General features: G+C 37.0%; 1 protein-coding gene across 1 annotated transcript; it reads left to right on the top strand.

The window, feature by feature from the left end:
• The first annotated feature begins 4,429 nt into the window (after positions 1-4,429).
• CYP19A1 (cytochrome P450 family 19 subfamily A member 1) lies at positions 4,430-18,844 on the top strand. Its single transcript, XM_071753939.1, has 9 exons — positions 4,430-4,782; positions 6,402-6,552; positions 8,710-8,864; positions 10,603-10,779; positions 11,488-11,602; positions 13,428-13,542; positions 14,063-14,225; positions 15,580-15,821; positions 18,572-18,844. The coding sequence occupies exons 1-9, from the start codon at positions 4,638-4,640 to the stop codon at positions 18,842-18,844; spliced, it is 1,536 nt and encodes a 511-aa protein (XP_071610040.1). The 5' UTR covers positions 4,430-4,637.
• The last annotated feature ends 3,168 nt before the right edge of the window (positions 18,845-22,012 follow it).

Here is a 22,012-nt window from a genome sequence, read left to right as displayed (position 1 = left end):
TCATAAAAACTCTGCCAATGACTTGAGCTCTAGAAATGGCTGAAAACAGTAACTACTATGCAGTGTATTCCTTCCCTAATGTTGATATTTTACCATAATTATCTTTCTTTTGATTTGCAGGGGAGTGATTTAAAAGTAGGGGACAGACCTAAAACAAGACAGTGCTTTCAAGAGTGGAGTACTATAAACACCTCACTTAAAAAAGGCTGCTCTGCTCTCTGCAATTGTCAATGAAACCACCTATAATAAATACAGATGTCACCTGGAGCAAAGGATCAGATCATTAAAGCACAGATTCAGAGCAAGTGAAAAATTATTACGAAAAAATGTTATAACCAATGACAAAGTATGTCACAAAAGTCATAATACAATATCAGATCACCAGTGAACTGCAGTGGAAATCTCTGAGTGACATCTCCACTGCATCTAGAGAGAATTACAGCATTAGAAGAGACCACAGAAGACCAGGGAGCAGTTTCCAGGGTGACACTATATTAACACAGCCAATCTGAAGCTTACAGAATAATTGTACAGCTCAGTTTACAAGGAACAGTGAGCACTCTCAAGTTTAAAGAATACTCTGGTGTGTTCCCAACTCTAAACCCCCCAGCACTGCAAGGGAAAAAGGCAGTCCCTGTAACCAGAGCTGGTGCTGTACACACAGTGGTAATTATCCACTTTAAATTAAAAGTTTAACAGGACTGTAACTACGTAAAAAAAAAAAAAAAAAAGTATTTTTAGTGGTTCTAATGCATATCCCCAGATATGCGCCTCATTTTACAGTATTTTTAAATATGACTTCTTGCTCAACACATTGGAAAGAATTTCTGATTTGCAATAAATTTGAGGGCAATGTTAAAATAGTTGCACCAAATTCCTTCAGCACGAGTTCTGTTAAAAGGAGCTGTCCTGCAGTAGAGTCAGAGACAGCTCTCATCCTGTTTTAAATGCTATAATCCCAATACAACAAGATAAGTATGTGCCTAAAACTGATTACAAATAACTACTTTATTTGTCAAAAAGTACTGTGCACCTTTTAGGCTTCATCAACATTGGCAAACACTGTGGTACAGTGGGAGCAGATCTGCAAAACAAACCAGTGATGATGCACACGTTATATACCTGCTTCATGGGAGTTCACTTCAATATGGATTTAAACTGGTTTTGTCATTTGAATCCCCATTTCAAGCTGGTGTGTGTGAGACATAGCTTTGGAGTATATTACCTGAGATATTTTCATTCAAAAAGCTCCCAGTTTTCGTGCTCTGAGATTGCTCAGAGCATGGGAATGATCTAAAAGTTTCCTATAAAATCACACCTGACACAAACTAAAACACCAGGGCAGACACCAGGAGTCCCTGTCCTCCTGGGCTATTGGGTGTTGAGGCAGCATCCCCAGCATCCCTGCTAGACCTTACCCTTCTAGCTGTGAACTAGACAACAAAAGCAGTCTGAATACTTACATACAGTAAGTCTGCATGAGGCCAACCTTTTCTTTACTGTGGATACTGTCATGCTTCCACATACCACTTTCTGCAGGAAAATGCTCAAGAGAACCTGGAAGTTTCTGAGTGCTTTATAGTAAAGAGAAAGATCAGTAATCCAAGGAGCCCTCTGCTGGCAGATGCTTTCCCAGTTGTTAAAATCCACAACTCCCAGGTCATGCAGCCTGTGCACATCCATCTACTTGGTCACAAAAGCAGCTCCTTATTTATATCTCTCTTTCCTCCCACTATTTAGTTTTAAAAGCTTTTCTTTTGTCCCATCCCCATCCCCCCTCTGCCATATTAGTAGCAGTCAGAATCCACAAATCCCTCTGATCAGACACAGACCTCAATCAGCTGCAAGAAAAGATTGAGACCTGTAGAAGACTGAGACAAAATAAGCAAGCATAGTGCAAGCTTCTTTCATAACAATGGACACTCTGGCTTTGTTCCATTTCTAAACTTGTTCATTCTATTCACTTAGCTATTTACTATCAAAATGGATGAGTTTTTAATAGGAGTGATTTACCCTACTGACAATTCTTTAAAAATACAATGGGTACAAGCAGGATGAGCAGTTCAGCTGAAATACTTTTAAGGTGAATGGTTGTTGCCTTCTGCAATTGAAAAAAAAAAAAAAAAAAAAAAAAAAATTAGAAATGCAAACCCTGAAAGTCTAATTGGAACATACTTGATGAAATGAGGTAAAGACTTCTCGATACAAGAAATGTCAGCTGTTTGTTCAAGTGCTTGAGGAGCCACTTTGACTAAAAATAAGACTGCTTCACATGAGTTCAAGAGTATAAAAAGGATTCATATTAAATACAGTGCCTTTTATCCACATGAGAGCATGACCCAGGATATAAGAACTACAAATCTACCAGCAAGGCGCACACTGAAATATTGGTCATAACCCAGCAAGATTTTTTTTCCTGAAAAATGATAAAATTACGAAGTTTTGGTAATACAGAACCTAAATACTATTCCATTGCAATCTCTGTATTTTGAAAAGATAGAAACTGGGCTCCATTTCTCTGTCTATACAAAGATAATCTTTACCTGTGAATAAATAAGAACTGAACCAGATCAAAACTCAGGGCTGATTCTTAGAAGATGAAATGGGAAGACTCGAGGCTGCAAAGTGCACAGTACAAACATATCAACACTTGGAATTCCAGCAGCTCTTAACCTACAGATATAATATTGATACACACATAAATACCTGGGTATTGGGTTTATTTCATAACACCCAAATGCATAACCCCACACATGCTTCTCTCCATAGGGAGGATGAGACAGAGAAACTGCTGTACAGACACACCAGAATGGCTTTTAGATGAAAAAAACACAACACTGAGCCAGTCTGTGGCAATCGTGAAGTTCACCCAGATCTAGCCAGAAAACAACAAAAAGTGAAATTAAGTGTATTTCTTTCTATAAAGTGTATTTCTTTCTATTTCTTTCTGTAAGTTATTTCTTTCTATAAAGCTGCAAAGCTCATACAGTGAAAGGGACTGAAACTAAAATAGCATTTCCATACACGTGCAGGCACGATTTTATGGTGCTAATAGCACACAAGGAAATTTAAAGCCAGCATTTTACTTGTACTGAGCAAACATCCTTAGTGTGCAACAGTGCATTAGTGAAAATCACAAATAACTTTACACAATAAAAATGCCTGTGGGTACAAAGCCACGTTTTGCAATATTCAGGACATTTCTCAGCTGGTCACTCTGACAGGAGGGGTACTGCTAACTATGGGACAAGCTTGTTTGTGTCTAGAAGGTCACCTGGCATACTGGGTCGTGGTCATTTTGGATACCAGAAGCCTTGCACAGCAATCATCCAGAGCACTGGAGCCCTGAATGCACCTGCAAGGTTTTGAGCTACTGCTCAGTGCTTTGCCAGCACTCTATATATTTTCTTGTTCAACCATAAATACCAATTTTCTTATTACCTATAAAGTATCTACCACATTCTTGACTGAGTTTAATATAATTATAGAACTAATAGTTACCAAAAAATAAACTCAGCTTTCTGCAGCAGTGTGTGAGCTCAAAGAACAAAATAAAGAAGAAAGCACTTGCTGAGAATTAAACTGTGACAAAAAGCTTCCTATTATGTAAATATATATTTTAATTCTGAAATTTTGTCACAGGGAGGAACAAAGCAAATCTATTCTTAATGATTGTCAGAGCAGAATTTATTGTCTTTTATTGAAACATTGCTGTGCAGATCAGTATCTTTCTGTGCTCATGTGATTTCTTATTCATAGAATAAGATTTTCCTTCTCGGGTACAATCACCTCTTACATTTTAGGACTTAAAGTCAACAACATGCAAAACTACTTCAAAGGAATCCTTCTGTGCATACCCTGACAGTTCACTTGGTTTTCCCTCCTTGTGCCTGGGTTAAAGTAGAGGACCAGACAACCCATAATTCTGTCTGGGTTTTGTGGTATACATTATATTGTTCAAAGTATTTAGCAGAAGAACCACGAAAAAAAAGCAATGCATTGTATTACCCTGAAAGGCTGACAATAAAAAATAAACAAACAATATAAAGCATTGTTTAAATAAAAAAAAAAACAGCACAAAACCCAAAGAAAGAAACAAAATCCAAACAGAGAAAAACAACTGGAGTACACTCAGTCTGCATCACGACAAACTAAAGCAATCACTCCTGAAATTCAAGGACTCCAGCACTACAGGCATGCAGGAAGAAAAATGGATAAGTAACAGAGATAGAACTTGAAAGCGAACTCGTTCAATGCTTCCACGTGTGCTGAAAGTTTAATTTCTTGTGTTTTGGTTAGAAATTTGCAAGGAGTCAACTTCAGTATTGGGCAGCCAAGTTGGTACCAGAGATAAGAAGTCTCGTCAGCCAAAGTATCCAAAACTATGCTTCAATATCAAGGTCAGAAAAGCAAAAAGAGTGCCTGCTGCATGTCTGTTTCAAGCTGTGATGTAGCTTGCCCTGGCAAGCACTCCGGGCAGTCCCTCTCATTATAAAATAAGGCTACCTCAAGGGCTAATTTGCTCATTTTCCAGAGCTATAAAGGGGTTGAGAGGTACCAACTGAAGCTGAGTCCATCTTTGAAGAACTCTTTCCCTTTTTGCTCTCTCTAAATCAGAGCAGAATCTCTTGGACAAGATGGTGCTGGAAACTCTGAATCCAATGCACTACAACATCACCAGCCTAGTGCAAGACACAGTGCCAGTAGCCACAGTGCCCTTGCTCATTCTCATGTGCTTTCTGTTTCTAATATGGACTAATGAAGAAACTTCATCAATACCAGGTAAAATAACTTTCACTATAGTATCACCTAAAAGCTATCAGAGTATTTTGCTTGTTTCTCAAATTTAAGTGAGGAAGTAGTGCTGAATAATGACTGTGTATCAACAAAATTTACCAGGAGTCGCTCTCAATAATACAAATACAGCTTTTTAAAGTAACAGAAAAAAGAATTCAGACTCTATTTAACCCCAGATTTTCCATAACAAACCTGGCTTGGCTATATCAATAGATGACATCTAGCTTTTTGCTTTATTGTGTATATGCTAGAAGAATATGATAGCATTTTACAAGTTTTTGATATTCATATTTCATGTGCATTATAAGCTTGTACTTCTTACCTCCTTTAACTTGAAAGCTTTCTCAATTGTCTTGCCTGGAAACAAATTATTGCAGAGGAAGTTATTCAGGTTTTAGGAGATTATCAATTTTTCTCCCCATGTTTGGCACTGAAATTCCCCAGAACAGACCATCACCTGGTTTTCCTGTCAGGGGGCCTCTTCTCTAAGGTTCTGGGGGCTTATGGTAGACATTACTGCTTCAGCCTGGTTTTCAGCAGACAGAATTCAATTTCCTATTTATGAACAAGGACAGCTCAGGCATCCCACAGAGGTGTAGGACAGGAATAATTCTAAACCAATATAGAGGCACCTGAATGAAATTCTGAGAAAAGATCCATGCCAAACATGCTGCCATATGTTAAAACTCTCTTTGAAAGTTAGAGAATAGGGAAGAGCATTCACAAAAGGTTGTTAATTTATATGTAATGCTTGACTGTATAAAAAAGAGGACAGAACTAAATTAATATGTTTAAAGTTCACAAGTACTTAAATAATCTGGGTTCTTTCAATTCCTATTAGTAAATGGGGGACCCGCAAGCAACTTTAGCTACAAGCAGTGTGCAAAGGGTTTTTCAGTAATTTGTTTTGCTTTATAGATTTAATTTACAGACAAGGGGCAAGCTTTATCTGAAGAAAACTTTCTTTTAAAAGTAACGAAAGGCAAAGTGTCTCCTGTCTCTGCTTTCTCCTTTTTGCTGTAAGAGGGCAAGCTGGTGTTGAGTTACAGAAGGATTTAGCTGAGAACCTGACCGGCTAAATGTTTTTTTAATCCCTTTTAGCTCCTACTTAAGCACGTGCACAAAAGTTCGTTGTTGTAAAGTCTTTTTTACTTTAGATGTTTTCTCAATTCAGTATTAATGACTTTGAGGAATGCCATTGCTTGTATCAAAAGGGCATTGGCTATCATAGGTGTTTCTGTAACTCCTCAACACACAGAAACTCAAAGGATTTGTTAAGAATCAAAAATTAACAAGCCACGTGCACTGTTTCTAGACCCTTTCTCCTCTCTGCTTCCCAACCACTTCCCCCTCCAAGGCAAGCAATTTCAAAGCAGCAAACTAAAGAAGTAATGGAAGTCATTTCTGTGTGCACTGGTACCTAGTGGTCAGGAGGCTGCAACAAAGCAGCTGCAAAGCCTGAGCCAGACCTTCAGAATGTGTGTGAGCTGCCCAGTGCAGCCCTGGGGTGGCAGAGTAAGAAGCTGTTCAAAAGGGTGATGCTCAGAGCATGTTTTTGTCAGTGGGCACAGCTGATAGCAACCTTTTCTTATCCTCTTTCTTAGGGCCAGGATACTGCATGGGAATCGGTCCCCTCATCTCACACGGGAGGTTTCTTTGGATGGGAGTGGGCAATGCCTGCAACTACTACAATAAGACATATGGAGAATTTGTGAGAGTTTGGATCAGTGGTGAAGAAACATTTATAATTAGCAAGTAAATCCTTATTTTCTATCCTTAATATCATGAAGAGCTTTTAAATATTTTTACAGACTCTTTGCTACTTTTTTTCTAAAGCAGAACCAAAGTTATCACTTGGAAAAAATCTCCTAATATAAACGTTTGACTTTCTGCTGTTCACAGAAATTTTCTTAGCCTTCTGTTTCATTAAAGGCTCTAGTACTAAAGTCTGGATTCTTTCTTCATGGAAAGAAAGATTAAGCACTGTGGCTCAACCCCCAAAAATCACTTACCATCTCTTTTAATATTCCATTTAATATTTGGATTACATACTACTCTGGAATCTACACTACTGCCATGCAGGATTAAGCCAAATTTGTTTTCTGTGTTCTGAAGTTTCTCCTTAAGATGGGAGTAATGAGAGCTTGAAAATTATGGCTCCAATTCAGCAAGCTAATTAAGCAAATGCAGCATTCTAGGATTATATGTATTTCCATTCCAATTAAAGACATTACTCGTGGACTTCAATTACACATAGTATTAAACATAATGCTGAGCTGTGGTCTACCAGTTGCTTTTTTTCTAATGCTGGATCTTCCAGATGCTGAGTTATGCTATGGAAGGAAAAAAAAAAAAAAAAAAAAGTGTAGTAGAACATGTGTAATTAGTAAAGAATCCCCACCTTTACATTAGCAATATCAATCAATCCACACTCAGCTTTCATCATGTAAAAGCTTTTGAAAGAAAATGTAGCATAGAAGGTATAAGATTTGCCACATGAAATGAATCAGCTTTAAATGGTTTTACCTCTGTAAAAAAATGTGATCATGACAGGAGAAGTATTTACACTCCCATCATACACAGATACTGTAAATATCACCTAATGTGCTTTAATGTTTTGATGATCATGTAAAATGCTGTGAACTCATTGCTTCCTTTCACTTTCTGCACTACCAATTCATCTGAAAAAATGCTGCATCAGACTTTACAATTAATACATTGCTTTTCTTTGGGGTTATTTTTTGCTTAAAAGTACTGACAGTATAGAGAAAAATACAAATTAATTTTAAAACAATAATGCAGAATAAAGTCTTCAGTGCACAGTAAGGTTACTGAAAAACTAAACATAACCTGAATTCTGTAAAACTATGCTATTTCCACCTCTGTCATCCGAGTTTTTACCATCAAACTAACCATGTTCAGATGCTAACACAGAAAGGACTTGATGTCTTTTGGAGGACTTCATTAAGTAGTAAGGAAATCTGCTTGTATAAAGTACCGGGTCAAAATCCTGCCTTAAAAAATTATCTTTTTTTACCCCACATAGATCTGTGAAATGGAAGGAAGCAAACCAAGCCTCCTGCATATTTGCATTTCTGGAGACAGTTGTCCTAATTCAAAAGTCCCATTTACTTTGTCTGACTGAAGGAATAAACTAAACCACATAAAAAGCCTGAGATTGGTCCATGCTGCATCATAAAGACAGTGGTGCATTGGTTCATTCCAATCTCCTTTATGCCTGTCTTTCTTTTTGTTAGATTTCACTTGAGCAGGTTTGCATCACATTAACATTTCTAAAATTCTAGCTCCCTCTAAAGGAAATTCTATCTTAAAGCAGTAGCACTCTTCACAACCTGCTTGCCAGCACATGTAAGTAAACCTTGCCAGCTGTAAAAAGCATTATACACACCACAGATTTCCCTACTATTTCTCTTTAGGAATATATATCTCACACATCCTCAGCTTACAATGCTGCACATGTAAATCCTGCATGTATATTTATGTCTTCTGCATGGATCTGCCAGGAATTACCAAAGAGCTCTACAGCCCAGCTTTAATTTACTGCACGTGATGATGAAATTACCAACTCTCTGGTATTTTACATCTCATATTTTGAAATAGCTGGCAGTGGTCATTGCCTCAGTGTATCTTCTATATCTACATGTTTCTCTTTATTCACATTAAAATCTGTATTTTAAATCTGAAAACATTATTGTTCTAATACACACTCTGAAAGTGTTTACCACCAAGCTTTTTAATTATGTAAAATGAACATTTAATGTCAAGTATTTCCAGCTAAATTGAGACTTCAATTCAGCACTTCAGAGCATCTACAAAATTACAGGTATTCTGTGTACAATGTATGAAAGTATTTTTGTTTTGTGCTTTTTTTCCTCCCCATTTCTTTTCCAGATCCTCAAGTGTGTTCCATGTGATGAAACACTGGCATTATGTTTCTCGATTTGGGAGCAAGCTTGGGTTACAGTGTATTGGCATGTATGAAAATGGGATCATATTTAATAACAATCCAGCACACTGGAAAGAAATTCGACCCTTTTTTACCAAAGGTATACACCAATGTACATTAATTGGCACACAGCACCATGGTAACATACAATTATTTTTTTTTTCTGAAATACTGTTTGTCCTTTGCATGCTTAAGTTACAGAAATCACTTTTCTTTACATATCCCATAGAAATATTTTAATGCCTATGTTCTTGCACACTTATCCTGCTTGGTATGCAGTTTGAAAAAGTCCTGAAGTAGTCTGGAAGATTCTTAATCTTCTCTAATTATAAAAAAAAAAATAAATTATGCCCACAAACATCTTTTTAAATGTTTTCACATTTGAAGTCCAGTGTTTTCATTAGCTCAGCTGGCACTTCCATAAAGGAAATTATTCCAGCCTCCCCTGAGTTCAAAGATTTTCCTGTCTTGCTGGAAAAAAACCACACCACAACCCAATGTGCTTTACTTGCAAAGTTAATTTAGAATATCTGCACAGCAGAACTGTTTATTAATCCCTTTAGTAAGATAGGGATCAATGTAGTAACAGAAAAAAAAAAGAGATAATACCACTACACTGATATAATATAGGAAATTATATAAACTCCAGTGTTACTATTCTCCAAGTCTAACTTTTATTCACTTTCTTTCCACATGTTGAAAACTTTCAGTATTTTCATGTTGTCAGACTTAGCTCCTTCCAATGATGTTCCAGGCTTCTGAACAGAATTGCCACTCTTATTCTGAAAGCTCCTCAGGTGATAAATAATGTCAACAGATGAAACCTTGGTAGTTTATTAAAGCAGCACCAAAAAAGAAAATAATTATCTGTTGGTAGAAACTTTCTATACTATTTTGTTGATATATTTTTGCTCCTATGTAATACTTGAGCCTTTCCTTCATAATTTTGCTATTAAAAATATCAGCACCCTTGTAGTAAAGACTGCAGAAAAAAAAAAAAAAAAGTGTTTTTCTAAATACTCTTAGATCTACCAGTTCTCTGTATTCCTAATCCAGACTTCCTCCCCCCTCAGTTCCAAACATACTGTCCCTCTCACCACAGATTTGATAAAATAGCATCCTCGAGGCAATTATCACACAAAAAGGTAAGTCAGAGCATTCAAGACAAGATTCCTAAAGTCAGTCAAAAACGATTTGAACTCATTCCAGTGGGAGGCTACCAAAACCCCACTGCATTTTGTACCCGTGGAACTGAGCACTGCTTTGCAGTTCCTAAAATGCAGTAATTGCATCATGAGACTGCAGTGACCAGAGGTGCTCAGGCTGAGGCAGGCACAGCAGCATTCCCTGTGCCCACAGAGACACCAGAGGTGCCCAGGAGCTCCCTGCAAAGCTGTGTGAGAGCACTCAGGGGTTGTTTCCAGAAATCCCTGTCATCCTCCCCACCAGTTCCCAAGCTCTCTTCCCTGCTCCATGCCATTAGCAAATGGGACAGGACCTCCCCAGTGCCTGCCATGCACAGGAGGATATGAACACCCTGCCACACAGACAGGTAACACAAGTGATGCCAACATCAGTCCTTAACGTGGCACAAGCTTAGCATTAAATGCACGACTGACACAAGCAAAGTCTGGGCTTGGAGTTCATTGCCATTTTAACCAAAGCTTACATTTTTCTTTCAAAAGGTGCTATGAATCAGCAAACTTCAGAACAAGCTTACAGCAGCCATTTGCACGATAGTGGTTTGCATTTTATTCACACCGTTACTGTGGGTTGCTAATTAAATATAAGGTGTGGAAGTTACCCCATCTTTTGCTCATTTTGTGCATATATTTCAGCTCTGTCTGGTCCTGGTCTTGTGCGTATGATAGCAATTTGTGTGGAATCAACCATTGATCACCTGGACAGACTGGAGGAAGTCACCACAGAAAGAGGAAACATCAATGCATTGAATCTTATGAGAAGGATTATGCTCGACACATCTAACAAACTTTTTCTTGGGATCCCTCTGGATGGTACCAACAGTTTTATTTTTATTCTTTATGATGAATCTAATGTTCATGTCCAGCAAAAATTTGTGGATGTCACTGAGCAGTTTTGCTTCATAAAATGAAGAATAAACTTTTTCATCTCTATGTAATTAATTGAAATCAATTTGGGAGTTATTTTAGGCATAGAAGAATTCTTTATGCCCCAAAATATACCTTAATCTTGTCACACTCATCTTGATAGCATCATATAGAGATTTTTATGCATCGAGCTCATCCAATCCCAGTATTATATGCATGTAAGAATCTGAAATCTTTCCAACAAATGATTGCCTTGAAAAGTTTACCTGACAATTTATATGATTTCTTTATCCTCAAAACCATGGGACAGAAATAACACTCTTGTGATGTATAAATTATCCTATTTCAATATGCTGCAAGAGTTCTGCTCTTCTATTTGGCTCTGGCTGCCACTGGCACTATTTGGCTCTGGCTGCCACTGCTTTCTCCTTTAAGGTAGCTACAAAGAGGGTTTTTATAAAGGTTTTGTACCCTTTCTACAGTCAGCTCTGAATTTTTCCTGATGCTATCTACATACTCAAACCATTTATTAATCAAATTCCCATGAGCCACAATAAGGAGCAAGGCCTTATCAATAATTTTTCTGAAGCATTTGTGCTGTTTGACTATGAAGGTTTCTATTTTACATTGGGTTTTATTAATGTTTATTTTCAGAACATGCCATTGTCCTTAAGATTCAGAACTACTTTGATGCTTGGCAAGCACTTTTATTAAAGCCCGACATCTTTTTTAAGATTTCTTGGCTGTGCAAGAAATACGAAGAAGCAGTGTAAGTACCCACCATTTGCTAAGCCATTTGCAGAAGATTCTACCTTCATGACAAGGAGATCTTCCTTGATATTTTCCTCTGGAAAAGTGGCTGAAGTTCCCTATCTGCAGACCCCAGATAGCAGCAGAAAGATTTGCCACTGATGCTACAAGTGACCGATCTCAGGGATAATTTAAAGCCCTTCTCTCTTCAGCCCTACTTTACTCACCAAAATAGCAGTTAATGCCAGCTCAAGTGGGAAAGTAAATTGAAATCACTGGTTCAGTTCAAATCAGCAAGTAAAAGCCACAGATACATCTGCTGTCTAGTCAAGGACAGCCAAACATCAGGCTACAGTTCATCAAAACAAGAAAACCCATCCACGTGGCATTGTCCCAGAAAAGTTAACCCTTCAGCATAATTTTATTTATCAGCACCCTCAACATCCATTTCTGAATCATCAGCTCATTTCTGAGTGAAAACTTGATAGTCAGCCTGACAACCTCTTTCAAGAGGTTTTTTCCTATATAGGAAACAAATACATTTTGCCATCTTCCTCTCTATAAAAATACAAATTGGCTCTTCTATTTTTATGATCTCATTTGCTGTTTTCTGCCAAAGAGGACTGGCTATAAAAAGAACTGGTAAACAGCTTGTTCAGTTTGGTTTTGGTTTCCATCTAGGGAGAGAAGCTCCTACTTAAGAAACTTGTAATAAATTGTTTTGATAGTGCTATATATATAACATAAGGGCTTTATGGGAAAGATGGGGGTTCCTCTGAAGTGATGGGCAGCTCTTAGGAACCAGACACAAGATTTACCTTCTCTAACATTTGCTTGGCAGATTCATTATGGCACTGATTAGTGCTTTATCATCTCATTCTAATAATAGCTAACTGTGGCAGCCTGGTTATTACTAGAAAGCCCCTGCAGGAAAATATTGATGTTTCAAAAGTCCCATTAAAAGAGACTTATTTTTGTGCAGCAGAAATTTATGAATGATACAGACTGTGGGACTTAAAGAAATGCAAAGAACAGTCCCAGGATAAGCTGACTTTTGCTGTTCTTCTGCTAAAGTTGGCAAAATGACCATTTGCTATTTCCAATACATTAAAAAAAGTCACAAATAGGAAGAACTACCAGGTTTGAAGTTTTAAATGCATTTATCACTACAAACTCAGTCAAATTTTCCATCCCAACAACAACAAACCAAACTTGAAAGCCCAGAGATTTTTTTAAAAAATTTTCAAAACACTTTAAAAAATAATTCAAATCTGTAGCTAATTGAAAATCCAAAATCCAACTGTAAAAGCTGTTGGACTTTTCCTTTTTCCACCACTGAAACACAAACTGTTGATGGAGTATTACCAACTATTTAAATCTGAAAAATTGAGATGAACTCTGTTTTTCAAGGTAGTACTATTTTTTTCTACCATTTACCTAGATTTTTCTAACAATTATCTCTCAAATTCTAAGTTCATTTTATTCCCTGATAAAAACCAGGATGAAAGAGAAACAAACACTTTCTTCAGAAATGTTAATAATCTTTTTTAAATCTATTACTTAATATAATATGAAGACATTTTAATCTTTCCAGCCTACCCTATGGAAAATAGCAAGATTTCAGCCCAAGCTAAAAAGCAATTATTTAACAAGCAATAATAAGAAAATAATCTTCCCTTAGTATTATTGCTTTTGCAGAGAAACATATAACCACTCTGAAATACTTAATTTCTGCCATTCTTAGATGTTTTTATTGCTATAATCTCTATGTTTCCACTAACATCCCAGTGTATTCTAAAAGTCTGCAGCTATTTATCAGTATGTTGGGTTTTATCTGTTTTCAGCAAGGATCTTAAAGGAGCAATGGAAATCTTAATAGAACAGAAACGACAGAAGCTTTCCACTGTTGAAAAGCTGGATGAACACATGGATTTTGCATCCCAGTTGATTTTTGCACAGGTAGCAGCAATATATTCAAAAGACAGCTAAAAACTTGGATTTTCCTGACCTTCTCCTGTCACTAACAATACTGGCTTGCCAACTTAACTTCATGTCTCTGCATAATATATTGTATATATGTATGTATTTGGATATATCTGTATATCCAAAAGTTGTCACATTTATAAATGGATGCAAATCAGCTGGTTCTGGGGAGTCCCTAACATCCCTAAAATTAATTGCATCCCTAAAAAGCTGTGTTTTCAGGAACAGGTGCTCACCTGATTTTTTGTATGGCTTCAACAACATCCTTAAACCTCTTGCCTTTATCCCTGAATGTCCTCCAGCCTTTCCCCAACCCCTCTATTTTACCTTTTGTTTGCAAAGGCTTCAAACGTTATGCCAATCCTATCCCACATAACCTGACAGCTCACAACAAACAAATCAGTAAGAATGTGAGCCAAGGTCTGTTTCTATAGTACCTTTGTTGGCATCAGAGGTTGGCAATCAACATTTTCCCCAAAATTTCTGATTTTTCCAGAACAGAGGGGACCTGACTGCCGAGAATGTGAACCAGTGTGTGCTGGAGATGATGATTGCTGCTCCTGACACTCTATCTGTGACTCTCTTCTTTATGCTCATCCTGATTGCAGAGCACCCCACAGTGGAAGAGGAGATGATGAGAGAAATTGAAACTGTTATGGGTAAGCAGGAGCTGCAAAGTCACCCACGTGGGAATATGATTTTGCTTCAGCAGGAATCTAATTTTGATTATTCAAAGGCTGAAAATTGTCTTCTAACAGAAGCATCTGCTCTAAAATATATGAGCTACCACTATAAGCAAGGGATTTTATTCAAGAATAAGTGAAATAAGATGAGCTCTTTGTAAGATGAATTCAAAACCAATACACTCTATTCACTCCTCTTCAGCATCAGTTTGTAGTAGCATTCATCTCATAAGTTCCACTGGAATCCTTTTCCAGTGGAAAATGGCAGTCATTTCAAGCACTGCTAATCACCAAGATTTCCCTGTGTGTATACAGAACCTATAAGTCTCACTAGAAATGTAAAAGGGAAAGATTAGAGATATTTAAAATTATATTCTGCTGTCATCTGGTATCAAACTCGCATCCCTCTTTACAAGAACTGATGACAATCACAATCAAAATATTCCAAATTCCTATTATCCCCTTTCTCTAGACTTCATTTGAAACCTGACACTGAACTAATACAGAAGCTCATTTCATCCACTCTTATTCAGCATTTACTTCTGGACATTTCAACACTGGAAAGTGACTAACAAGTCCTTTACCCTTTTTCTAAGTCAGTTTTACATCTTATTTTGCTGTCCCATGACACTGGAGTACTTGCTCATCTTCTCCCTTTGTTTTTTTGTGATAGTCTTAATATCTGAGGCAGTGGAATTTTTCCTTCAGCAAATGACCAACTGGAGTAACAAAACTGCCTTTTCTCTTGTGAACCAAGTATTGCAGTGGTCAGTCTGTAGTTTTTACCCTACTTGTGGCTTGAAAGCTACAGCAAGGCTCCCCCTGGCAGTACCCGGTGCTGCTGCTGGAACCAAGCTGGAAATTACTTATGGTAACAGAAGGTGTCAGGCCACAGTAAGACCTGGTGTACATCCAGCCAAATGCAATCACCTGGTAAAAATTCAAGGTCCCAAAGTTTTGCCCCATCTGCAGATCATTCCCAGATCCCATTTGCCAGCTCTCAGAAGATTTCTTGTATCTTGTTGCTCTCAGTTATAGAAAAGTCAGGGAAGGACTGTCTGATTTTTGTCGTTAACAAGAAGGGAGAACAAAGACTTAAAGTGTATTAAGATGATAAAGTGAGAAGATGATAAATTAATAAATTAGGTTTTATGCTGATTTACAATATGCCAGATTTCCCAAATATGTAAAGCTACATAAAACTACTTAGCAGGTGTTAGATCTTTTGTACCATCTAAGAAATGGACAATCTTAAAAAACTTTTCATACTTGTACTATGAAGCTATTAAATTCCTAAGCAGCTTCTTCACAATCTGTTTTATTCCTCAAGGTGACAGAGATATACAGAGTGATGACATACCAAACTTAAAAATTGTGGAGAATTTTATTTATGAGAGCATGAGATACCAGCCTGTTGTGGACCTGATCATGAGAAAAGCTTTACAAGATGATGTAATTGATGGCTACCCTGTGAAAAAGGGGACAAACATCATTCTCAATATTGGACGTATGCACAAGCTTGAATTCTTCCCAAAGCCAAATGAGTTTTCTCTTGAAAATTTTGAGAAAAATGTAAGTTTTCTGTTTTATTTCTAACAGGTTATTGGGTATTGTTCATTGACAACGTATCTTCCTCTTTATTTGGATCAGTAACTTAGTGACCACAAGACAGTCTTCCTTTTTTCCAAGTGCCTAGTAAGCTATATAACCTGCTTATTATTAAAGCTAGGCAGATATTTTCCTTTCAAGTCACCTTTTAGTTAAAAATTAATTGTAGTATTTAGAACATTTCTCCCAGGCATCCTTATTTTGATTAAAACGTTCTGATGAAATTTGTCAAAGTCACACATGGTTCCCATTACATCTCCTGACAGTGGACAAAACCCAGAGGCTTTAGAGAGCCAGAGCCATGCAAATGGTACAGCACTGAGCTGAGGCTGTGAGGGTGTTTTTTTTCAATTCATAAATAAACTAAACATCTTTTATAGACCAAAATGGAAAACCTAAGTTTAAACCAAGTCAATACTGCAAATGTCAAGTAATTCAGTCCCACTCAATGCAGCATTTCAATTTAATTTATATTCTAATGCCCCAAAGAACTAATTTTCTTTAGTATGCCTTGCTGAGTCATGTATCAAAAGAAATATAAGAACTTTTTTCCTATTTGTAACCCCCTACTACTGTAAATCATCCTTCAGATTATTTATTTTCATTTAGACCTCCGTTATTCTGATTACTGATTAAAGAAATAATTGGTCAAACCAGTATTTGTTCAGCAACAATCACCTGGAGAGTTAAAACTGTACTGAAAGAAAATGGGTTGATCCTATGGTAGGTTTGACCCCTTGTTTTGACTGATAACCCAAGCAGATGGAAGCAGAGGATCCTGTGACACAGAGCACAAGATACTGAGCTTTATTTAGCACTCCTGTGAGGAAACCAGAAAGATCTCTGGAATAAATGGCCATGCAGGAGTGGAGGGCATAACCATCTCAGCTCTATCATGGAAATCCAGACTGCAGAACATTACTATCAGAATTACACACATTTTACTGGTATACAAGCTTTCTCTTCCACTTCCTAGTGGCTTGCCAAATATTAAGGTTGAACAGGGTCAAAGCTAAAGGGCTAGTGCTTTCTACACCTACCATACTTCTCATTTTGCCTAATTGAAAAACTGCAAAACTTTTTTTTCTTTTGAAATTAGCAAGTGTCCACAGATTTATTCATTTAACAAAATACTTAGATGACCCACTTTGATACACCAAAATTGGCCTACTAGTAAAAATACAAAAGAAATGGAAGATACAAATGTTCAAACCAGAAACAACTCTAAGTTTTACATTTTTCCTACCAGAAGTCTAGGACTACCATGTATTTCCCCCTTTCCTCCCAGATGCTCACTAAGAACCCTGGTTCACCTTTCTAAACTGCTGGTTGAGCACCCGTAGCAAACCCTGCACCCAGTACTAAGAACAACAGTCCAAGAAAAAAGTCATTCTAGAAAATTCAAGAGATGAAGTATATTGAAATAACTACTCCCTGTGAATACATTCCATTTTGCTACCCATTATTGTCAGTCTGGAGTATTATTATCAAAATGGATTTCATTGTACAAGTACACTTTGCTACTAAAAATATTTCCCCTTGACCAAATATTTAACCACACATTTTCCATCTGACTTGATGCATTCTGTTTGCCACAGAATTATTCTAGCAGGCACAATTTTCACACTGTTCTCTAAGTGAATTGCAATCCACACCATTATTTATGCTAAGATGGCATTGTTAGAATCTAAACATTTGCCATTTTCCCAGGCTGTGCATTTGCCAATTGTGCTGCACTGCCAGCTGCTGTACTTACTCTGTGTTAACACTTGTGTTTGCCTATAATTTTTCAAAAAGTACAGATCAGTTTATTTGAAAAAAAATTAAACAGAAAACAATTTTCCCAGCCTGCAAGTGAGAACACTCTTTTCCAGATAATTAAAGCAAATTTTTCTATTCCATTCTTGTGTTAAATAGGAAGTTAGAACACAGTTCATATTGCACTTTTTTAAAAAAAAGAAAGCTACACAGATGAAGAAAAAGCATTTCTAGCCAAGACTTGGGTTTTTTTGTTCATAAAAAGTACCTTGGTATTGCAAGAGCAGTGCTATTCATGTTTTTGGGACTGTTTTGGACAACTGATTTATTTTATGTCAGTAAAAGGTCCAGAAGCTACCTGGACATTCATCAAAAGCTCTGGGAATCCTGCAGTTAATAGGACAGGAGATAATGATTTTATAAGTTTTATTTCTCTATTATAGATCAAGTAAAATTTCCAACATTACATTCTATGACAAATTAATTTTCAGGATCACTGGCTTCTTAATGACAATTGGAGTACATGATATGGCCTTATGCTTATCTTTAGACAGGGCATCAGCCTGTATTTCAGACATTTGTGCTCTATAATGAACATTTTTGAAAAAATGTTCATCAACTTACGTGAAAGAGTGAATTCTTCACTCCATTTCACACCTTGTGTCAAAATCCCTGTAGTTCACAGGACGAACTGAAACACATGGGCAGAATTCAATGCCTTAATTCCACATTCCCTGCTATCCTGATGCCATCCCTGTTGTAGGTGTTTATTTCCTCCTGACTTACTTGGCAGGGCTCTTATTGTAAACAAAAGAATTGCTCCCGAGACACCTTTTCCACAGGTTTTCCACAGGTTTTTCAGAATATATTTACTACCAAATTTCCATAATAATCTTGGATACTTTTGTAATGAAAAAAATTGTCTTAAAGTTTATGTTTCATGCTGCTGTGTGCAGGTTCCTTCACGCTATTTCCAGCCGTTTGGATTTGGTCCTCGGGGCTGCGTAGGGAAGTTCATTGCCATGGTAATGATGAAAGCAATTCTGGTGACTCTTCTGAGGAGGTGCAGAGTGCAGACAATGAAAGGAAAAGGACTCAACAACGTTCAGAAGAACAATGACTTATCCATGCACCCAATAGAAAGGCAGCCTCTGCTGGAGATGGTTTTCTCACCAAGAAGAAACACAAAGAAGAATCAGGGTGAGCAGAACAGTCAGCATCAGCATTAAAGCTCCAGAGCTCTCTCAGCCACTAAGAAATACCCAGCATTCCTAGGTAAAAATATGGAGTAAAACATTTTGTTGCCCCTAAATCACCATTGCTTCAGCTGACAACTTGTTCCACCTGCACAGCAGAGCCGGGTTCTCATCACAACACCAATGTAAGAAAGACTAAAATGACCAAAAAACCCTCCTGCTGTGGGATGCTACACTGCAAGCAAGATCCCTGCCTTCTTTTTCAAGCCATGGATTTCAGATGAGGTTGTGTTTGCTTTTCCAGCAGTGCAAGTTCAGAGGTTTGGGGGCAAACAAAAGACCATGCCTGATGTGTGCTTCATTCCAGGACTCTTTTCCCCCCACCTTCCCAGGGTTAGACCTAGAAGTGTTTAACTGCTGCAAAAGCTCTACTGATCTGATATTCCAACCGTGTGAAGGGGTAATATTGAAGTTGATTCTAATACAATGAAACAATTTGAAATATTAGTACTCACAAAAATTATAAACAATGTTTGTATAAGTAGTCATTCAAACCTTTTTCTTTACTGTGTTTTGCTGTCATACTAAACAGATGTCAAAGACATACAGTGTCAAATAGATTTTACTGATGGTAGTAATTTTCACAGTAGCAGATAATGTGACAGCTGTTCTCTGTTTTTTAAACCCAGAGTGTGCTACAGAGGGTGCAAACACCTCAGCAATGACAAGGTGAGAATAAGGTAAAGAATATGAACTATTACCACATTAGTATGAGGCAGGCAGGGGAGGGCAACCACCAGCTCCCCCTGGTTTGATTAACTGTAGAAGTTTCTCATCTCAGGTTGGTGAATTTGAAATTCTCTCTAAGCTGCTGAAGCAGTACCAAATACCATTTAAGCCTGGTTTTAACTGCTCAATTCTACTTCAGAAAGGAAGATTTGGAGTTGCTGCCCATATTTCCACATCACAGCAGGGAAGAAATTACCCACATATCCTTAACTATCCACACTGAGCTTCTAGTTTCTCCTGAATAAGCAATGGGCTGTATCCTGCTCTCAAGCAGTTTGATTCATTCCAGGACTTCAAGACAATCAGCAGAATCAGAAGAAAAACACTCAAGAGACATTTACCTTATAAGAGAAAAACTTTACAGTATGCATCTTCGCTTATTTCACATGCAAAAACATTTTTAGTGATACTTACTCACGGATTTTCCATCTCATAATTAATAGCTCTCTCCCTGAGTAAAATTTTTCACAAGGCTGGAATTAGTAAACTACTTTTATCATTCAGACTTCAAGACAATTTTATGAAATTATGTAATATTTGGAAATGCATGCTGCTCTGATTTCCTTAACGTATTATATATTGTGGAATTTGTAAGCTGGAATTTGAGAGACATGATTACTATAATTATTCTATGGAGGAAATAAAGCTTCTTTTTTTACTTTTTATAAACTAGACTGCAGAACTGTTTCGTATTGCATTTCAAGTGTATCATTTCTGACAGGCTTTGCACTCAGTGTTTCTGATAGTCAGACTTCTACAGTACTTCATTTTCTACACATTTGGACATTAATTAATATGAGTTGTTAGCTAATCTGATTTTTTAGCTAATCTGAGCCCAGTTCTCTGTATCTTTATTATGGTTGATATGCAGTAATGTATTTGCATGAATGTTTGCATGATAAGGTCCATTTACTCTCTCCATATACTTATGGATGTTTGAGAACTGAAAGTGGTGAAGGAGTTTTTGAAAGCTTGAGATGTGGATACAAAGAGTTGAAATCTTTTTAATGTATATATGCCACTGTACAAAATCACTCTGATTTTTAATAGTGTTTTATGACCAGGTACTGTAAGAAATGAAGTGACTTTTAAAACCACATCAAGTGTCCTGCCATCAAGTGATGATTCCATTCACATTCAAATACATCAACACAAACCAAACTTGAAGAATATGCTTTATACATCACTGTGATTATGGGCTGCTAACAGCACATAAATGTTGATGTTGTTAGAAAATAAAAATAATCAAATAAAAGCTGTATTCACAAACCCAAGTTTTAAATCATGTTTTGTGCTATGCTCTCAAGCTAAAAATCACAAAAAAGTATTTAACTGTATGAGTATCTATGCACGCATGAACTAATTATTAAAGTATTTGATACAAAGATGAAATCTGGGGTGTTCTAAACTCAATTTTCCCCCTCATCTCAGAGGATATAGTATTGCAAAGATACTTCAATATTAGTAAGAAAGAAGAAAGAGATTATGTAATGCAAGTCCACTGAAGAATGCTTGCCTAGGAATGCATCTGAGCAAAGCTTTAAAAGAAGGGATAAGGGGGAACTTTTGGCAAGAAAATGTCTGAAGAAAAAAAATCATACTTCTTGCATTTGGCCTAGTGACATAAAACTGGAAGGTAGTAGATGGTACACTAAAACACTATCACAGTAGCTTTAACATAATTGCAAATTTTTCAGACATTAACCTGATCACAAGACACCCCCAATGAAAACATTTATTGCAGATTTTACAAGCTATATTAGTAATTTTTAAACATAAATAAACTAACTTTGAGATTGCTTCTCTTCTCCATTCTCCAATACAATTCAGTTTTATATCCTCAGTTCATATCCCATTAAATTGTTAAAACAAAATACCCAGCAAAAGTCTACAGCCAAAAGGATTGTGCTACTAGAGGAAAAAGCTTAATGTGCTGGGCCAAATCTGCTCTGCTCCATGGCAAAATAAATCCTTCCCTAACCTAGGGCTGGAATTTCCTGCTGACCTCCCATTTTAAAATGGAGGTTACCCAGGATTTGAGAGGTTAAGACTCTCAGGGCTTAAAACAACATTAGTGATCTGCTATTATTTGAAGTCTTGAACTTTATGATACCTAATTATAGAAGTGTTGGCTTTACATACTGTGTAAGTCCAGTATTTTGAATCACAGGCCTTTATTTTTACAACATGAAGGAGCACAGGAGTCCACAGATTTACACTACTGCAAGCAATAATTCCATTCAAACCCATCCAGAATTGTCTTTTTTTAGAATTACAGATTGTCACCTAGTGTCACTCAATCATAAGGCTTTCATGAAGGGAAATGTTTTTGCTCTCATCTCTTGCAGATAACTTTATTTAGGTGCAAATGTAATTGGAAGGACCTACGAGTTAACATTGCTCTGTGAGCAG

The sequence above is a fragment of the Heliangelus exortis genome, chromosome 11 (genome assembly GCF_036169615.1).
Source record: "Heliangelus exortis chromosome 11, bHelExo1.hap1, whole genome shotgun sequence".
NCBI classification, from domain to species: Eukaryota; Metazoa; Chordata; class Aves; order Apodiformes; family Trochilidae; genus Heliangelus; species Heliangelus exortis.
Note: the sequence above shows the minus strand (reverse complement) of the source record. Positions and strands in the feature narration are given on the sequence as shown.

Excerpts from the sequence above, each read along its gene's own strand:
- CYP19A1 (XM_071753939.1), top strand. The coding sequence starts at position 4,638 with ATGGTGCTGGAAACTCTGAATCCAATGCACTACAACATCACCAGCCTA. Across the intron at positions 4,783-6,401 it reads AGAAACTTCATCAATACCAG|GGCCAGGATACTGCATGGGA; the intron begins GTAAAATAACTT and ends CCTCTTTCTTAG. Across the intron at positions 14,226-15,579 it reads AGAAATTGAAACTGTTATGG|GTGACAGAGATATACAGAGT; the intron begins GTAAGCAGGAGC and ends TTATTCCTCAAG.